Source organism: Astyanax mexicanus, chromosome 1 (assembly GCF_023375975.1).
Source record: "Astyanax mexicanus isolate ESR-SI-001 chromosome 1, AstMex3_surface, whole genome shotgun sequence".
Classification (NCBI taxonomy): Eukaryota; Metazoa; Chordata; class Actinopteri; order Characiformes; family Acestrorhamphidae; genus Astyanax; species Astyanax mexicanus.
Window position 1 is genome coordinate 34263158 of NC_064408.1, and position 19307 is coordinate 34282464.

General features: G+C 36.8%; 2 protein-coding genes across 2 annotated transcripts in view; both read left to right on the plus strand.

Moving 5' to 3' along the window:
- The window catches only part of mtnr1c (melatonin receptor 1C), a 65210-nt gene extending 59547 nt beyond the window's left edge, over positions 1-5663 (plus strand). Inside the window, exon 2 of the mRNA XM_007257494.3 lies at positions 2049-5663. Coding sequence (XP_007257556.3) covers positions 2049-2908 — 860 coding nt within the window. The 3' untranslated portion in view covers positions 2909-5663. The remainder of the gene's footprint in view (positions 1-2048) is intronic.
- Positions 5664-10905: 5242 nt separating this feature from the next.
- On the plus strand, positions 10906-19032 carry vma21 (vacuolar ATPase assembly factor VMA21). Its single transcript, XM_007257495.4, has 3 exons — positions 10906-11088; positions 15219-15328; positions 17110-19032. Exons 1-3 carry the CDS (start codon positions 11027-11029, stop codon positions 17250-17252), a joined length of 315 nt encoding a protein of 104 aa, XP_007257557.1. The 5' UTR covers positions 10906-11026; the 3' UTR covers positions 17253-19032.
- Positions 19033-19307: the final 275 nt, after the last annotated feature.

The window sequence follows — 19307 nt, forward strand, 5'->3', positions numbered from 1 at the left end:
AAGAAGTATGTAGTATGAAGTAAAGGCTATATATTAAAGTGTATAAGAGCTATTATTTCTGCTCAGATTCAGTCAAACACTGCAAAACTGATCTGATGGTTTTTTTGTTGCTTCACTGTACAGATTGATTATTAAACTGAAACAAGACATAAAAGCAACCCATGAGCTTCTGAGGCCAAAGAAGCTTAGTGTACTTAAAATGTCAGAGTCAGTCACCTAACCTTAACTCAACTGAGCTTCACTCACTGAGAAAAACTGACGCAGAAAGTCTAAAAAAAAACAAGAAGAAACTGAAAGCGCCTGCAGTAAAGATCTGGCAAAGCATCTTGTGGAAGAAAACTCAGTATATATTCTGGCAGTCACTGACAGCAGAGGAACTGTTAAAAATACTTTTTATTTTTTCAATTTGTCCAATTAGTTACTGACATTGTGAATAGGGAGGTACTATGTAAAAATGGCTGTAATTGTGAAATGGTTAAAACTACTGCTGTGAAGCAATTCAAATAATACAAATATGAATGTAAAATGAATTACATATCTATGATTAATTAATCTTAATTAATCCCATTCATCTCAGTTGAGTTTAGATCATGGGATTGTGGAGGACAAACACTTTTTTGTTTACTACGTAATTCCATATGTGTCCCCTAATCGTTTTGACATCTTTAGTATTATTGTACAATGTAGAACATAAATTAAAGTAAGAAATATAGAAAAAAATGAAGTGTATTCAAACGTTTGACTGGTCCTTGGAACCAGATGGATGGTTAAATGGGACATTCCACTTTTGAAGCATTTACATACATACTGCATACAGAAAAACACTGAATTGCTTTTAAATAAACTGTCATGTTTCTTTCTCTAGAACACTCATGGAATACATTCACACAGCACACACACACACACTCATACACGGGGAGAGGGACGCTCACCTTCCTCTCTTTATTCCTGCCCTTCATTTGCTTGAGTGCTGCACTGATGGCATTTTCATCTTTCTTCATCTCACTTCATCTCTCTCTCTCTCTCTTTCTGTTGCTCTCTCTTACTCCCTTTCATTCTTCTTCCCTCTATTAAAAAAAACACTGAAATGTAATTAAACGTCAACCCCATTTTAACACTTGAATAACAGTGTAAATAAAAAAAATTCATTTAATTTTCATTTTTTTTATATTCTTAAAATTGTTTTCTTTGAAAGTTCTATATTAACCTCCTGACACCTGCCTATTTATTTTTGCTCACTGTAATGGACAAACAGTATGTCTGGGACCAGCACTGCTAAAGCAGTCTGTTTGAATCCTTCTGTGCTGTAAAGAAAAGGGCGTCCTGGACTTTCCACTGAAGCCTTAGTAGTTAGTGGCCAACAAAGCACATGACTTTCTTTTCCTTATGCTGGACACCGCACCTTTACCTTTTTATGGCAACAAGAGGAGCCAGTTATTTTTAGTTTGGAGATATTATATCAATTATGTTCAGGCTTCATTCAGTTTGGCAAAAAAATATATAGTGCATCTCAAACTATCACTGATCATCAGTATATTTTGCATTTCATCTGGAAATAATGGGATCAGAGTCTGGAGGAAGAGTGGAGACACACCGTTCAAGCTGCTGGTGATGGTTTGAAAAGACATGTCATCTGCTGATGTTGATCCACTGTGTTATATCAAGTCCAAAGTCAGTGCAGTGTTTTACCAGAAAATCTTACAGCACTTTATGCTTCCCTCTGCCGACAACTTTTACAGAGAAGCAGATTTCATTTTCCAGCAGGACTTGCAAAAAGTAACAATTGGTCTTATATAATATTACTTTTTTTTGAGACACTGATTTTTGGGTTTTAATTAGCTGTAAGCCATAATCATCAACAACAAAAGAAATAGATTACTCTGTGTCTAATACATCTATATAATATATGAGTTTTACATTTTAAACTGAATTACTGAAATAAAGAAATGTTTCAATGGTATTTTAATTTTAACAACAAGGTGTGTTGCAGAATTGTCTTAGCAGCATTATTACCTGTTCTTATATATATCTCTTTCTTTTTTTCTTAGGTAATATTTTTGTGGTGAGTCTTTCTGTGGCTGACCTGGTGGTGGCACTGTATCCGTACCCTTTGGCCCTGCTGGCCATTTTCCACAATGGCTGGACGATGGGTAACTTGCACTGCCAGCTGAGCGGCTTTGTTATGGGTCTGAGCGTGATTGGCTCCGTCTTCAACATCACGGCGATCGCCATCAACCGCTACTGCTACATCTGCCACAGCCTGCGCTACGACCGGCTGTACACACGCAGAAACACCTGCATCTACCTGACCCTCACCTGGCTGCTGACTGCTGTGGCAACTCTGCCTAACTTCCTAGTAGGCTCGTTGACCTATGATCCCCGGGTCTTCTCCTGCACGTTTGCGCAGACAGTCAGCTCTTCATACACGGTTTGTGTGGTGGTGGTCCACTTTATGTTTCCATTGGGTGTGGTTTCCTATTGCTACTTACGCATCTGGACCCTGGTGATCAGAGTGAAGGGCCGGGTACGGGCACGGCCTGGTGCTCGAGCCGCAGATCTGCGGAACTTTTTAACCATGTTTGTCGTCTTTGTGCTCTTTGCCGTCTGCTGGGCGCCTCTGAACTTCATTGGGTTGGCCGTGGCCATGGACCCAGCCCGAGTGGCCCCCAATGTCCCAGAGTGGCTCTTTGTTACCAGCTATTTCATGGCCTACTTTAACAGCTGCCTGAACGCTGTCGTCTACGGCCTCCTGAATCAGAACTTTCGCAGAGAGTACAAGCAGATCCTTTTGGCGCTCTGCACACCAAGAACCCTCTTCTCAGACAGCTCCAAGTACAACACGGATGCCTACAAGAGCAAGCAGTCGCCAGCAGGGACAAACAACAATCTGGTGGAGGCTCATCTGTGAGGGGGCGGGGCGTAATGTCTATTAGGGGACAGGCCAGGCAAGCACCAACACATGATTAAAATACTCAAGGGTCACTGAGAGTTCCACAAACCTGGACAAACACAGACCCAGGTATTGCTCAACTTTGCAGGTGAAGACTACAGGTTTACATCCCAGTCCAACCAACCAAAAAGTTCGTTTACAATCATGCATGCTAATCTCAGATTCTGGGTGGGATGTCCTGTCTGTGGTGGTTCACACTTTCAAGCAGAATTGTAGTACCAGGCAAAAGATTGGACACAGCTTAATTTATTTTTTATTTTTTTATTTTCTGCATTGTAGATTAATACTGAAGTCATACAAACTACAAAGTAAAACATATGGAATTATTTAGTTAACAAAAATGTGTTAAATAAACCAGAATATGTTTTATATTTGAGATTGTTCAAAGAAGCACCTCTTGCTTAGATGACAGCTTTGCATATCTTGCCATTTTCTCAGTTATCTTTATGAGGTAGAGTCACCTGGAATGACTTTCAGTTAACAGCTCTGCTGAGCTTGACATAAGTTAATTACTTGAATTTCTTTCCATCTTTATGTGTTTGAGAGCATCAGTTGTAAAGTTGTGAAGAGGTAGAGTTGGTACACAGTGAATAGCTCTATTTGAGTAATGTTCTTATTTATATTATGGCAAGAACTACTCAACTAAATAAAGAATAAAATACTTTAAGAAATGAAGGTCAGTCAGTCCAAAAAAAAAAATTAAGAACTTATTTTTGAGAAGTATTCTCAAGTGCGGTCGCAAAGACTATCAAAAACGTTATGATGAAGCTGGCTCTCATCAGGAAAGCCCCAGGAAAGGAAGACCAAGAGTTACCTCTGTTGCACAGAATACGTTCAGCAGAGTTCCCAGCATCAGAAACTACAAGTTAACAGCCCCCCCAGATAAGAGACACCTAAATGCTTTACAGAGTATTTTGGTTGGTTTAACACTTTTAGGTTACTACATGATTCCTAATGTGTTCCCTCATAGTCTGGATGACTTCAGTATTAATTTCCAATGTAGTGAAAAAAATCATTATATAAGGAAGTGTGTCAAAAATTTTAACTGGTAACATATGTTTCCATCTGGGGGGTCCGCATCTCACAAAAGTCAAAAACCTACAGTCATGCATACCAGTTCATCTATCACTAAAATTAAAAAAGAACTATACATCTTACATCCTAGTGTCTACTGTATATCACATCTCTGAAGCAACAACAAAACTAGCCTTAATCTTGGATGCTAGTGTCCTTCACATCTCAGAAAATTAATACTAAATCTGAGTTTGGCAAATCTAAAGTAGATTGTATCCAGACTGATTTTTCATAATCTTGACAGCCAGAAACTGCATTAAATCATTTTTTGATAATCCCAAGCAAACCAAATTTGAAGTTGGTTTGAAATGTGATTACATCAGAGTTGTACAGACACGTTTCAGTCTGAACAATCTGGCAACCCAAATCTGATTTCAACCCATCCTTTGCATCACTCACAATGCTACACACAAGGACCTCATTAAAGCCAGAGTGACAAAAGTGCAGGGGTCCAAAAAGAAACTTGTTACCACAGCAACGCATGCATAAGCTTGTGATGTCTAGACATGCAAATCTCATCTGATCAGAGGACAGTCATTGCAACAAACCTGTTTTAGGGAACAATTCCAATTTGCCTGCAGTCCGATCATAGTCTTAGTGTCTAAATTTTAAAACAATCATATTGCATCTACATCATAGCAATGTCCTTAAACAATGTCCTTAAATTCACATACGTCATAAAGGTAAATGTTTGCATCACAAGTTCCACAAGTAACCGAAACAGTAGCCTACAGTTAGACTTGCTATTATATTAGTATTCATACTTACACTCACTCTAGTCTGTACGGTTACGGTTTCCCAGACCCACTTCAAGGCCAGTCAAGGGCATAGAGATTTTCAGTTCAATTTAGTTGACTAAAGAAGAATCTTAGTTTTGAAAGCCAGAATCTCAAGAGCACTGCACAGTTAAGCATGGAATTACAACCTAATTCCACATGGTAATGAGAGTTTGAGCTGATTTATGTGTCGAAGGCAAACACTGAACTGTGCTCCCCAAGCTGCCGACTGACAGCTGACAGTGCTTAAAGTTGTGTTTTTTTCATGAGAATATTAAGGCTAGTGCAGGTCACAGCTTGGAAATGCACCCACATGTATAAGCTGTGAGGTGTTATCTTGTGAGAGAGGTCGAACACTAGCCATTGTGCTCATGGCAAGGTGATGTAAATGATCGAGCAAGGCCTTATAGCGGGTGACAGTGTCACATGCGTATTGAAAAGACATTATAGAAAGCATTATCTCCCACTGTGGACAGCACAACAGAATGGACAGAATTGGCTCCACACATATCCTTCAGATCAATGCAATATTCTTTATCTTCCATAGTTCATGCCAATATATACAATAAACCATACCGCACAATAGTAATTCTATTTCCATGACATATGCCATCCCAGTGTAAGTGGACCATGCTGCTCATCCACTTAGTCTGGAAAACTGGCAATCTGGTTCCTGGGGGATTTAATGTTGTTTTTTTCTGCCCATGACCTCATCCATATCTAAATATGATCTATATCCTCAGTAAAGCTGATTTATGCTTCTGCAGATATGAATTAAACATGCATTAAACATATTTGTGTGGAGATGCAGAGAAGGGTTTATGGGTAACTGTATTTTGCAGAGCAGCTGATGTGCTCCTAAAACTCACTACATGTTGCACGAATAGCAAAGTAAATTACTTTTGCTTTATATATATATATATATATATATATATATATATATATATATATATATATATATATATATATATATACGTTGTTGCTTTTTTTAAATGATAACTTAATGGCAGCTGTCCTTTACATTGTGCCAAATATTTCATCTAGAATGGACTAATATAGTAGAAAGGGTCCAAATTTCTGACTTTAATTTGTTGAAAATGTTTGTTTTCTTCTCCAAAGGTAGCTATTTTGGAGATGAGGCTTTTGGTATGGTTATTTTGTGTGGCAGGTAGTGTTTGGCTTAAAGGAACAGTAAAGTGAAAAATCTAATTTGCACAATTTTCCAATAGCGTCTGATGTTGTTGTTCAGCAAAGGCATGTTTGGTAAGAAAAATCTGCTTCTTATTTTAGCACTGAAAAAACATACACAGGTCAATCAGAATTTTGAGAGAAATCTGAGATGAATAAGAAACTGTCTAAAGTAGTTTCTGACAAATTCTTTTAAGTGAGACTAGCATAAAAGTGCAAAAACTGATCTCTAAGTACAATACAGCTCTTTATTTTATCTTTTATTAATTTGAGTTAGCAAAGCTAGCTTCTTTATGATCATAGACTGCATTCACTTTGAATAAGATACAACCATAAACAATTTTAAAATAATTTAAAATGACTGGAAAACTCTGGCACAAAGGCAAAAGAAACAAACACTGGAAAAAGGGTGTAGTAAAATAGAGTTGACAACCTGAGGTAAAACTACTGCTAGATTAGCCTGTATTAGCCAGAGTTCTCACTGTGATAGATCTGTTGACTCATGTTAGCCAGTTAGCTCTGCCTTAACCTGTTAGCTCTGCACTAGCAAGTTAGCTTGTGGTTATTTTTTAAGTGTGCCATTTTAAGGCTTCCTACTCAAAATCTTTCGATATATAGTTTATTCTTGCTCACCTATACAGTATATATATATGATGAGGACAAACAGGGCAGGGATGTAAGATAACGTTTCTTGTTTACTTCTTTGTTTGCTTTCTTCACGTTCTGGTTTGAAGGAAGCTACACTGCCCCCAGTGCACATACCTACATTACATAAAATTATTAGTTGCTGTAAAAGTACAATTAGATCCTTATAAAGATCTAAACTTTGTTCCCCAGAAGCACAGAGGTATAAAAAACAACACATCTTGATGCACTGAAGCTAACATCTGCACAGGCAGCTTCTCTGCTAAGCAAGCTAAGCCTGGGATGCTGCAAAGTGTTTGGGCACCAGAGGCCTGGTTTTAGTCTGGCTTTTCAGACTTCAGGGAAAAACTAGATTATCAGATTAGGAAACCAAGTGGAAGTGAAGTCTGATTGGCCCGTGTAAATGCAGCCTCGGGACCACGAGCAGGCCATCTGAGGTGGAAACATTTATGCTAACTGTTTCAAAATACCTCAGAGGCATCGGGCTCCCACCCAGCCAGCAAAATATGGTTTTACTTAGTAACAGATAAGGAGGCGTAAGACTGATTCTCCAGAGAAAACAATGCAAGCTCAACACAGGGGCATGGTTTCTCGCTGCTGTGGTGAGCCAAGCTCCTCGAGACAATACTGGACTAGACAGGTTTCATTTTCTAACATAAATTATTACCAGAATGTCTTCTCTAAACCTATTATCAATTTTATATTATAAATCAATTCTGAATTATTTAAAAGATTTGTCCTCTTATTCTGAATTTTTTGAAGATGGACGAATTGTTCTCACTGCAGTGAGATGTAAATTGTGCTTTTATATTTACAACATGATTATTTTTGTTGAAGTGTGGTTTTGAAATTATATATATATATATATATATTCTATATTGTATTTTTCACTGTATTGAAATGGACTGTGTCACTGTAGCCTTGTTGAAGAGACGTCCACTCTGTGTGTGTTTGTTTCACTACGTTTATCGATTATGAAAAATAAACATTGCAAGTGTTTTTTTCAACTGTAAACTGTATTTTTTTCTGTCTGGCCATATATCGAGTGTAAGCAATGTTCTTATACAGCCCTGTATAAGCCCCCTACGCTTCAGTTTCTGAATCAGTTTCTATGATTTTGCTATTTATAGGTATATATTTGAGTATTTTTTTTATTCTATATAATGTTTTATTCTATAAACTATGGACAACATTTCTCCCAAATAACAAACAAAATATTGTCTACCCATTAATAAACATAAATAAATAAACTGAGGATAAATTATAATTCTAGAAAGGCACATGGTCTCTCTCTCTCTCTCTCTTTCAGTCATAACACACACACATACCTCACCTCTCCAATCACGTTGCTTTAAAATCTCGTCCTTGGTGGGGATTTATGGTTTATGGCTCAGTGGCTGCTATAGCAGAAATATGAGCGGAAACTGACACATTAATGATGACTTATGTTCTCTCTCTGTGCCTTTTCTTCTGTCTGCCTCTTTTTCTCTCTTTCTGCCTCTATCACTCTGATTATCTCTCTGACTCTGTTTATGGTTTCCCTAATTTGCTTTCACACCTCTTCTTTTGGACTATGACTTTCCCCTCTCTCTCTCTCTCTCTCTCTCTCTCTCTCTTTCTTTCTTTGTAAATCTTTATCCTTTTCTTTCACCCTCTTTTGGACTCTCTCTCTCCTTTTCTGTTTGTCTCTTGCTCTCCTTCTCTTCTCTTACTCTTATTGTCTTTTTTGGACTCTCCTTTCTTTCTGATGCTCTCTTTTTGTCTCTGTCTCTGACTCTCTTATCTTATCACCTGTCTCTCTGTGCCTTTTTCTGACTCCTCTCTCTCTCTCTCTCTCTCTCTCTCTCTCTCTGTTTTGGCTTTGACTTTCACCGAGTAACTCTGACTTTTTTCTATTTGTCTTTGTCACTCTTTCTCTTTATTCTCTCTTTGACTCTCACTCTATCTGTTTTTGATTTCTCAGTCTCTCTGACTCTCTTACTCTCTTTTTATGACTATTCTTTCTGTGTATTTCTCTCTGTCTCTGACTCATTCTTTTAGATTCTCTCTCTGTCTCATGTGCTCCAACTCTCTGTAGCTCTTTTTCTGACTCACTTATTTCCGAATTTCTTCTGTTTCACTTTCTGATTTTCTTTATCTGTATCTCTCTCTCTCTCTCTCTCTCTCTCTCTCTCTCTCTCTCTGACTCTACCTTTTGGATTTTCTCTCTAACACAACCACCCACTGACCCTTTCTTTCTTTCTCACTCACTCGCTCCTTTCAGTTATTATCAATAATGCAGTGTGCAGCAGGGCGTGTGCTAGTGTGTCATTTGTTGTGCAGATTGATATAAAAGCCCTATTAGAGCCACAAATCAAACACCTTTAGAATTGATGAGTTCAGTAATTTTAATTCTGCTTGCTGTAATGCTGCACTGTGAGCAATTAAACGGGACTGATTCAGTGCTCTGTAATGAAGCCTGCAGCTGGTCAGCGCTCACAACTGATTATAATCAAGTAAGATTGGCAGACAGGAAGAAGCGCCGGCTTTATTTTGAACTTTGTGCATTGCATTGCTGCAGAACATTATTGTGGGAAGGATTTGATTGCATTCAGCCCTGTTAGAGAGCATCAGTTGCATGTGTAGAAGGCTATACTATAAAGTCATGAAGTCATAAATAAAAAAATATTTAGTGTTTTACGATCAACACTTAACACTAGGGGTGTGATGAGACACTCATCTCACAAGACAGGATGAGAGACAAGATAATATTTGGTTCACGAGAACAAGAAATTGTTTTAACAATATATATTTTTTGGATTTCAAAGTTATATTTTATTTGACTGAAATTCACAAAATGTAAAACTGCAGGTGTATTTTTTTTATATTTTTTAAGTAATGATGAAAAGGAGTTTCCGGAGAAAAAACAGATATGGACTTGAACCCAAGACCCCCGTGCAGGGAGGTGAACATACTAACAACCAAGGCAGTGCTTTAACAAGAAAAAAAAATATATATATATATATATATTTCTTACATACAGTGTAAATATAGCATAGCCCCTGTAGTCACAGCAGCACAGGGCCTAACATTTGACTCAATCCTAACATTTGGCCTAACATTTGTTTCAATATTATAAAAAATAATTGTATGTTTTCATTAAAAACACCTGCATATGGAGCGTTAGATCTTCATCTTTCAATTTCCTCACATGAAAAGATTTCCTTCTTTTCAGTTTACACTATTTAACACAGTGTTATTGCTAACTAACACCAACATACTTTTTTTCATCGTTCCAGGAAAATCATTCACAACATCTGACATCTTGTATAAGCCATTGAGAGCTTTTTTCAGGTTTATCTGTAGAAATAAGCTAGATTTCTTCATTTAAATTGTGACTTTTTATTTTTTTTTGCAGCTAACATTACTGGCATCTAACCTTTGCCTGCACAGATCCATGTTTGCTTCCTCATTAATAACATTATTTTGAGTTAAATATAATAATGTGTCTATCCTGGAATTCTACTTTCCCTCTCATCACACCTACATCAACATATTTTCATATAAAAGCGTTTAAAAAAAAGGAATATCTATAATATATAAATATATATACTGGTCACCATCAGAATAGATTCCAGAAAAGATTAAAAACACTAGAATATTGGCCATCAGCAACACCACACTGCATATATACAGCTGTGGAAACATTAAGAGACCACCTCAGTTTCTGAATCAGTTTCTCCAATTTTGCTATTTATAGGTATATGTTTGAATAAAATAAACATTGTGTTTTTTTCTTTTAACTACGGACAATATTTCTCCCAAATTCCAAGTAAAAATATTTAGAGCATTTATTTGCAGAGAAATGGCTGAAATAATAAAAAAGATGCATGAGTTTTCAGATCTCAAATAATGCAAAGAAAACTAGTTCATATTCATAAAGTTTTAAGAGTTCAGAAATCAATATTTAGTGGAATAACCCTTTTTTTAATCTCAGTTTTCATGCATCTTGGGATGTTCTCCTCCACCAGTCTTACACACTGCTTTTGGATAACTTTAGGCCACTCCTGGTGCAAAACTTCAAGCAGTTCAGCTTGGTTTGATGGCTTGTGATCATCCATCTTCCTCTTGATTATATTCCAGAGGTTTTTTAATTTGATAAATCAAAGAAACTATTTTTAGGTGGTCCCCTATTTTTTTCTATTGCTGTATTGTGTAGTATGCTGGTCTGGCCAGCAGTGTGAGTGAACGCGTGGAGCGCTGCCTCCCTCTAGCGGCCACTGGGAGAACAGCAGGAGGCGCAGAGCCCGCGTTACGTGAGAGCAACCCGGAAAATAAACAGCGGCGGGCTCGGTACTTACTGTCGCAGTCTAACTGATTTAGCTCAGCCTGCGTTTCTCCTGTGGACGAAGAGATGGAGAACTACGACAACACGCCGCTCAGCTTCAAACCCGGGGCAGCGGTGGACAACAGAGGGTGAGTCTGCGCTCGTTATTTTAGAGTAAACAAGTGGCTGGTAAGCTTTAGCTGACTGTGCTAACTGTGCTAACTGTGCTCTCAGTCAGTCCAGCCTGTTCACTCTGATTCTAACACGGAACAGCAGCCGTTAACATACCAGCATTATAATTGTATGTGTAAAGGTGGGTAACCCAGGTCCAGAAAGTAAAAATCAATCCCAGGGTTTTGTACCAACTGCCTGGGCGGCTCTGCTGCAGCTGAGCTGATGCAAAACCCTGGAATGGATTTTTACTTTCTGGACCTGGGTTACCCACCCTTCTTTCTGTGTATGTATATATTGGAGTTTTGTGGGAATGTGCCAAACAATATAAACAATAATGTTTTAACCTATTTACCTAACCCTTTATCGCGTTTCTTACTATATTATCCCAGAATAGTAGCTTTTAGCTTTGATAAACCAAAAAAAACACACACACACACACACACAATTCAATAAATGACAGTATAAGGTCAGTGTAGCATTTATCACTTCAGTTTTCTGACTTTTTAAAGCTAAAATCCAAATTGAGTTTTATTTTTCCATTTATACTTAGTATAACATAGTAAAGAAGAAACATATTTTTTTGAGGAGCAATTTAAACTAGAATATTCGAAGACAAATTTAAATTAGATTTTTTTCGAGTTTACATTTCTGTCCCTCAAAGGCAATATTTAAAGCCCTATCCAGACAGGATTAGTTTCTCAGTGGGTCCTGGGGTAATTTTCTCTTTCATGGGGGTCCTCTGTGATTTTATTCCCGTCCGGAATGACCATGTATGTGTGTTTCTCAGACGTCCTCTGAGAAAATTACAGGCTGAATTACCTACTGTTTTTTGCTGAACTCCGTGGTCCTCCGGTAAATTTAGTCGAATCCGGATATACATGTCTGAGTTTTGTCACCTCGCGTTTAATAAAATAGCTATTTGTCTACTGCTACACAATTACACTTTGGGCACACGTTTCCATGGAGATCCACATAAACACAACAGTGAGTGGAAATGGAGGAGCTACGGAACGCGATGTCATGTGACGGAAAAGGCCTAAAAACTCACTGGTCCTCCTGTTTTTTCAATTGCAGGAATCCAGATGCAGGAGTTTTATCACTGAATATAAGTGTTAAATATTTTTAACAGACGTCCCGATGAGAATTTAATCCCATCCGGATAGGGCTTTATAGGATCTTACTTATTATCTTGCTTACTTTTTCACTTTTAACTAAAGTAGATTAGATTATAGAATTATATTTTTGTTACAAGGTGCAAAAATGGACAAAACTGTCCATTTGGACTCACAATCATGTAATAATTACTTTTAAAAATCCTTAAATTCTTATTGGGGCAGAAGTTAAAAACTAAACAGTTTAATTAATAAACAACAGTTTCTTCTGCATTATAATAAATGAGGGGAAAATTGAATGATTAAGTTTTAAGAGTGGGCGATATGGCCCTAAAATAATATCAAAATATTTTATGGCATTTTCGTGATAACAATACTCTTGGCGATATGGCAAAACACTGAATAAAAAAAAATATTTCAAGAATACACTACTGCAACAAATTGAAAATGAAATTTTATTATCGAATATATGATATGGCACACCCCTAGATCCAGTGGGTTATTACTAACAATGCACTCCATATATCTCCATATATCCAGGATTATAGTAAAATGAAAGTAAAATGAAATGTATTACTCTAATGTGATAATTAGGGGTGGTGATATGGCGAGGTATTTCAGGGTATATTATTGTTTAGATATTTAAAAATGTTGGTGATATTATTATGTACGATATGATATGGCACACCCAAATTTTATAGTAAAAAAAATTTAACTGATAAATGCTACACTGAATAGCTTTTAAATAGCATTTAAAGCCTCTTATCCTGTATCTCCCTGTATTAAAATGTGAATGTCCTTGTACTCTTAACTGCCAATGAGCCCCTGATATCCATACTGCCTCTGATGAGATCCTGCAGATCTCAAGCTCAAAAAGTAAGAGTACAAAAATTAATTTACTCGTACATGGTGGGGAAAAAATGGTATCAATTTATCCCTACTTATGAACCACAAATAATTATAATTCATTACACCAACCTCACCTGTTAACAAACACTGGGCCTATTATCAAGATATTCTGTTTGTGAAATATGATGTCCTTGACCGTAGACCAGAGTCAAATGTTGAAATGCTCACAATATTATACTTGGCCAGACATATTCAGAGTATGCCCCATATATTTGGACTGTGAACGCCCTAAGCTGACCTCAACTGAGCTTGAACTCTCTCAGAAAACTGATCAAATCTAAACCCAGGGAAAGACTGATATTCATTTTATAGTGGAGGTTCCAGACATGGAACACATTTACATGGCACCAACAACAATGTATGTGTGCAGAACATTATGTAAGAATAGTTAGCCAATACATTAATCCCACAGATTAAATAAAATACAGTACATCAGACAATACAGACTTCAAGTGAACAGTCTGTTCCACAAGGTGACCAGTTAATGGATCTGCTGATAAAATCTTGGTGGAGTTATTCTCTCAGCTATTTTGGAAGCATGAGGGGAGCATACACAATATCAGACTTTTGGTATTGGTAGACATTGGTAGCCCTGTCACAATAATCATGTTATTAGCTTAATGTATAATATTTTCTTTTTAAATATTTGGACACGACCTCAATATTGCTCATTATGATTTTGGTAAAAAATAATGCCCATTAACATCACTGCCATGCCAAAACCAAAGAGTGCATTTAGAAACAGAAGCTGCTCTTTATATTCTGTATACATTTTTTGATGCATTGACCAACAGAATGTTCCATTAAACTTTGTTAATAATAATAAAAAAAACATTTTGTCACTGTTATGTAAATCTGCCTTTAATTGTGATTTATATGCATATTTTAGACATTGATCATATGTACCCCAAAAGGGCCTGGGAGTGTTAATAATAACAGATTGTAGACTTCATGAGGGTAGATTTCATAATATCAGTATTTAATAATGTGTTGGCATGAATGATTTTTACTGTAACAATAGCTGCTATTTTAAGACAAAGCAAAAAAAAAAAATCTGTCAAATATAAACTAATAAGCTTTTTTTCCACAGAAAACACGGCCAGTCCTAATCCAAAGGACATAGAGCTGCTTAAGTCCAGCTGCACACTGAGCTCAATTTCAAAAATGTCCAAACCCTTTTAGCTCTAATAAGGCACAGTGGGTGGCTGGATTTTTATGGCTTTCCTAACACTTGTCATTCAGTACAAGCAGAAATAGAAATAGTCCGATTTCCTGAGTATATTATGTATATTGCCAGAAGCAAAGAACACGTCTATATGTTTTTAATTAAATTTTGTGCAAAATAAGCTCTATCTTTTTCAGCTGAGATCAGAGTTGAGTGCATTAACGTTTTTGTTGGTATTTTTTTTTTATTTGCTGAATGTACTTTTGGAGATGCTCTGACCTGTCATCATACCATGATGAGCTGGCTTTATCGAAGTGATTCAAGTCTTCAGGTCTTAATGTTTAAAAAATTGCGGCTAAATAGTGGAATGCAAATACGTTTGTATAATAGAGCTGCATTCAAAAACATTTTGATTTTGGAAAGGAAATAATAACGAAATAATAACGCCAAGTAAATCTATGTCCAAAAACATTTGGCTGAATAGTTTAATGTAAATATGTTTGGATAATAGAGCTATGTCCAAAAACATTTGGCTAAATGTTTGGGTGCAAGAACATTGGGCTAAATAGAGAATAATATTAGAATAAGATTAAGAAGTCATCAAAGTAGAAGACAGAAAACAGTAGGTTTACTTTTCCAAGCCAATTAAATGATGATATACATATGCCTTAATAGTAAGTTATTTTAACTAAAATTAGTTCAAACACAACAGTGTGTCATACAGTATCAGAAACCACATAAGCAAGTCTATTAGAGATCACTGGACAATTTTAGGCATGCAATTTTTTACATTTGCAGAATTAATTTGTGACTGCTTTAAAATAGGTTACATTTTGTGGTATATCTAAAAAATAGATAGTTGTGTTTGTAATGACATATATGTAATAAGCTCTCTTTCCCATTCTTTCTCACTCAACAGGAATGATGGATCACTGGTATCTGTATTGAAGACTCTTTTGTTTTTTACCATCTTGATGATAACTCTTCCTATTGGACTCTATTTTGCAACAAAGGCATATCTGTTTGAAGGTAAGATAGCTCTGACACTCCATCTCTGACCAAAACTCACTTAAAACCCTTTAAACCTTTATGTAGGCAATATATAGTCTATGTAATAGTCTATCCAGTGGTTTCTGAAGAATAAATACTGACAAATTAAAAAATATTCAGATATTTAAAAAAATAAAAATAAAAAAAAAACATCATAAACAAAAAATAAGCCACTGTTTTTTGAACAAACTTGACAATCTGGCCATTTTTTCGGTTAAAAAAAAATTAAAAATAGGCGACATTAAGGTCAGCAAAAATTACTGCATACTTGTATGCATATTGTACAATAAATAAATAATGTAATTAACTTAACATATCTTATATAAATAAAATAAGTCTAAAGGTTTTATTGTCAACATATATAAACTTACCTTTTTTTTCTCTCTAATTTTTCCCATTTTCTCCTCAATTTAGCACAGCCAATTACCCAACCCACTCATTAGGAGTCCCCCTATCACTAGTGATGCCCCCACACATCAGGAGGGTGAAGACTAACACATGCTTTCTCTGATACATGTGAATTCAGCCACTGCTTTTGATGCAGCATTGCCAAGCAGCCAGCGTGCTTGGAGGAAAGTGCAGCGTCTTGGCTCACAGCTCACATATGACCTATGCTGCGAACATCACCCTTTAATGATGTGGGGACAGAGCACCATCTACCCAATTTTGCTCCCTCTAAGCACTGGCAACTTGATGGCAAAGCTGCAAATATGGCAAAGCTTCGAACCTGCGACCTCCTGCTTATAGTGGCAGCGCTTTAGACCGCTGGACCACTCAGCCCCTATTAAACTTATCTTTACCTTTAATGAGAATATACTTGTTAGAAAGAGAAACAACATTATAGTCCAGCGCAAAAATAGTTCTAACTCCAATAAAGTTGAATAATTAACTTTCAAAACATATTTTGGGATACTTCAGGAAAGGGTTCAATATATTGGGAAATTTCAAACACTCTAGATGTGACTGAAGAAGCAGTCAACACAATTTTTTTGTTGGCCAATTAAAAGTCACAAGAATCTCTGGCATATCTTCTTAAAGAAGCGCTGCTATATCTTTTCTGGAGTGCAGAGCACTTGTAGCACAATGCTATTAAAGTGCCTCAAATTAACATAATGAGTCATGTTCAGGAGGAGAGTGAGGGCCATTCTACCCATTTAGAAGATGTTTAAATCAATGTTGACTGTAACTAGGCAGTTAAAGATATATGTAAAGAAACAGAAATGTAATGACAGAAATTGTCTGTCCCTTTTACTCATTTTCTCACAAGCCAGCTCTATAAAAGCAGACTTGCTTTCAGGAATGCTTACCTCAACACAGCTGCTGCTTCTCTGGGTGATATATAAATAAATCATTCTCAAAAATATGTAAAATTATGTTGACGCACTTTTTCTGACAAATGTCTTCACAGTGTATAGCAGCTGGTCTGAAACTCTGTCTGCTGTTGAGGGTACTTGATATTTATGTGTGGCAACCTATGAATATAGAACACCTAGTGCCGCACTCTCTGCAGGTGTACCGTTTCTAGAAAAATAAAATGGATCCAATTCAAAAAGTATTTCAAAATGAATGTGTGTGAATATCTGAGGATTATTAGAAATGCTGCAGAATTACTTTGTTACACTAAAATATATTATAATAAATATAAAGTGTCTCTAATAAAATCAATGTTTCAGAGAGCACAACATCTGAATATTATCAAATGTATGATTACACCGTTTTCAATTTCTGTAGATTGACCAGGCCTTGTGCTCTGTCCACAGCGTCTCTAGGTTACTCCAGCAACGACAGCTACTTCTATGCTGCAATCGTGGCCGTGATCGCCGTGCACGTCGTCCTGGCTCTCTTTGTCTATGCGGCGTGGAACGAGGGATCGCGGCAGTGGAGAGAAGGAAAACAGGACTGAGGAAAGGAAGAGAAGAACAATGAGAAGAGGTGGATAAAGAGAGTGGGGGTGAGAGTGAAGGAGAAATAGAGTGAAAGAGAGAGAGAGAAAGAAGGAGCCAGCAGGAGCGAGAGTAACACACAATGCTGTTTGCACCAGACAGGCGTTTTATTATGCTTGGACAGGAGTAAAAAGAAGGAGAGAACGAGAGAGAGAGAGAGAGAGAGAGAGAGAGGGAGAGGGACAAGTAAACAGTCATGTTGTTTAAGCATTGTCTCCAACACTGCTCCAAACAGGAAAGTTGTAATGCAGTGAAAATGCATTGGAACTCTGTGTGTGTTTACTGTGTGCTCTAACTTGTCAATCAGAAGAAGGAAGCTGAACCCTTATCCGATGGTTCAACAAAACAACTATTTAGACTCAGAGTGTTGGTTCAGGGTCAGCTTCTGTTTAGCTAATTTGTTCAAATACTACAAATCTAAATTACTTGATCTTGGTATTTTGTTTAGTTTTAGTACACTTACATAATTCAGAGGTTGACATGTAAACATGTCTTTCAGAGTGGAGTTGAAAGGTGTGAAACGGAGCCACTCGGATTCTTTAGAGCAGTAGTCCTTGGAATAAGAGGTCACCATGAATTCATTACAAATGTAGCCATTATATTTATTATTCAAAACCGTCATCTGTCCATCTTTTTGTCCACTTTTCCTGGCCAGGGTCGCAGTAGGTCCACAGCCTAGCTGGAATCATTGGGTGCAAGGCAGGAATACCCATTGGACAGTACACCAGTTCATTGTAGAATACCACAGAATACACAACAGTTCTCTCACACCTAAGAGGCTATTTAGCATTAGGCCATTTCACCTATCGTTTGTATTTTCGGGAGGTGGGAGGAAACCGGAGTACCTGGAGGAAATTGAACCCACAAGCCCAGGCCCCTGGAACTGTGCAACCCACACTTTACCTGTGGTGCCGCCCGCACAGTGCAGCCCCCAACCCACAAGTGAACCTTAAAAAGTTCTAACTAGATAAGATGTCTTAGAAGAATATTTTACATCACATTTGAGTGTAACGTAGTGTTGTTTAAAATGTGTTTTAAGCCTAAATCTTCCTAAAACTATAATCGGCATTATCCCAGGCAGAATGTCCATAAACATTTTAAAACATGTAAAAACTGTAAATCTGTGAAAAAACTTTTAGAGATGTTAAACTACTAACTCTGATGCTGTACACCCTTCTGTATAACTTTTTCTGTATAACTTTTTCCATGTCTGAACCATTCAATTAAGCAGACAAGTAGAAAGATCTGTGGAATTTCATCTTAAAGGAATATTGAAGCATATTTCAATATGATCTGTATATGAATTGGTTTCTGTGGTGTAATGTTACTTACCATGTACATCAGTTTTTATTCATTTTCCTGCACTTTAAACGAAACAAATTAGAAATATCTACATGCTTATGATATTAGACAGTGGGCAGATGCTGAATTCTGTTAATAAATATGAAATGTGCATATTTGTGCATATATAAAACACAAGAAGACAAGTTTACTACATGTTTAAAGATCCAGACATATACTCTGTATAGAAAAGCACTGACCAAATGAGTACAATGCTTTAAAACACCCCCTCTTAAGCTCCTGATTATTGTGAAGGGGAAGAGTGGAAGTGTCTTTTCTAGAATGAGCTAGGGGCTTTTTCAGTAACTTTGGGATGATTTGGACAGAAAAATTATTATTTAAGTTAACCTCACTAATGCCCTTGTGTGATTGTATGCAATAAAATCGTCACAGCTATGACCAGTGTTACAGAAATTACTAAAAAGCCTTCCCAGAAGAGTCATGGAAGTTTCTGCAGCAATTAAGGGCAAATTCTCTATTAGCACTTTTGAGTCATAGCACTGGATGAGCAGGTGTTTAGAAATCGCAAGACAATTATCTATGATGCTTTATGAAATCTGTTTTACTGAAGAGGATAAAAAACTCCTTAATAAGCAAATAGTAGGAATTGTGGGTTAATTCAAGTTTAATGTATTTGTTTGATTAGCGCCCCCACGTGGAATAATGAAGCAGTA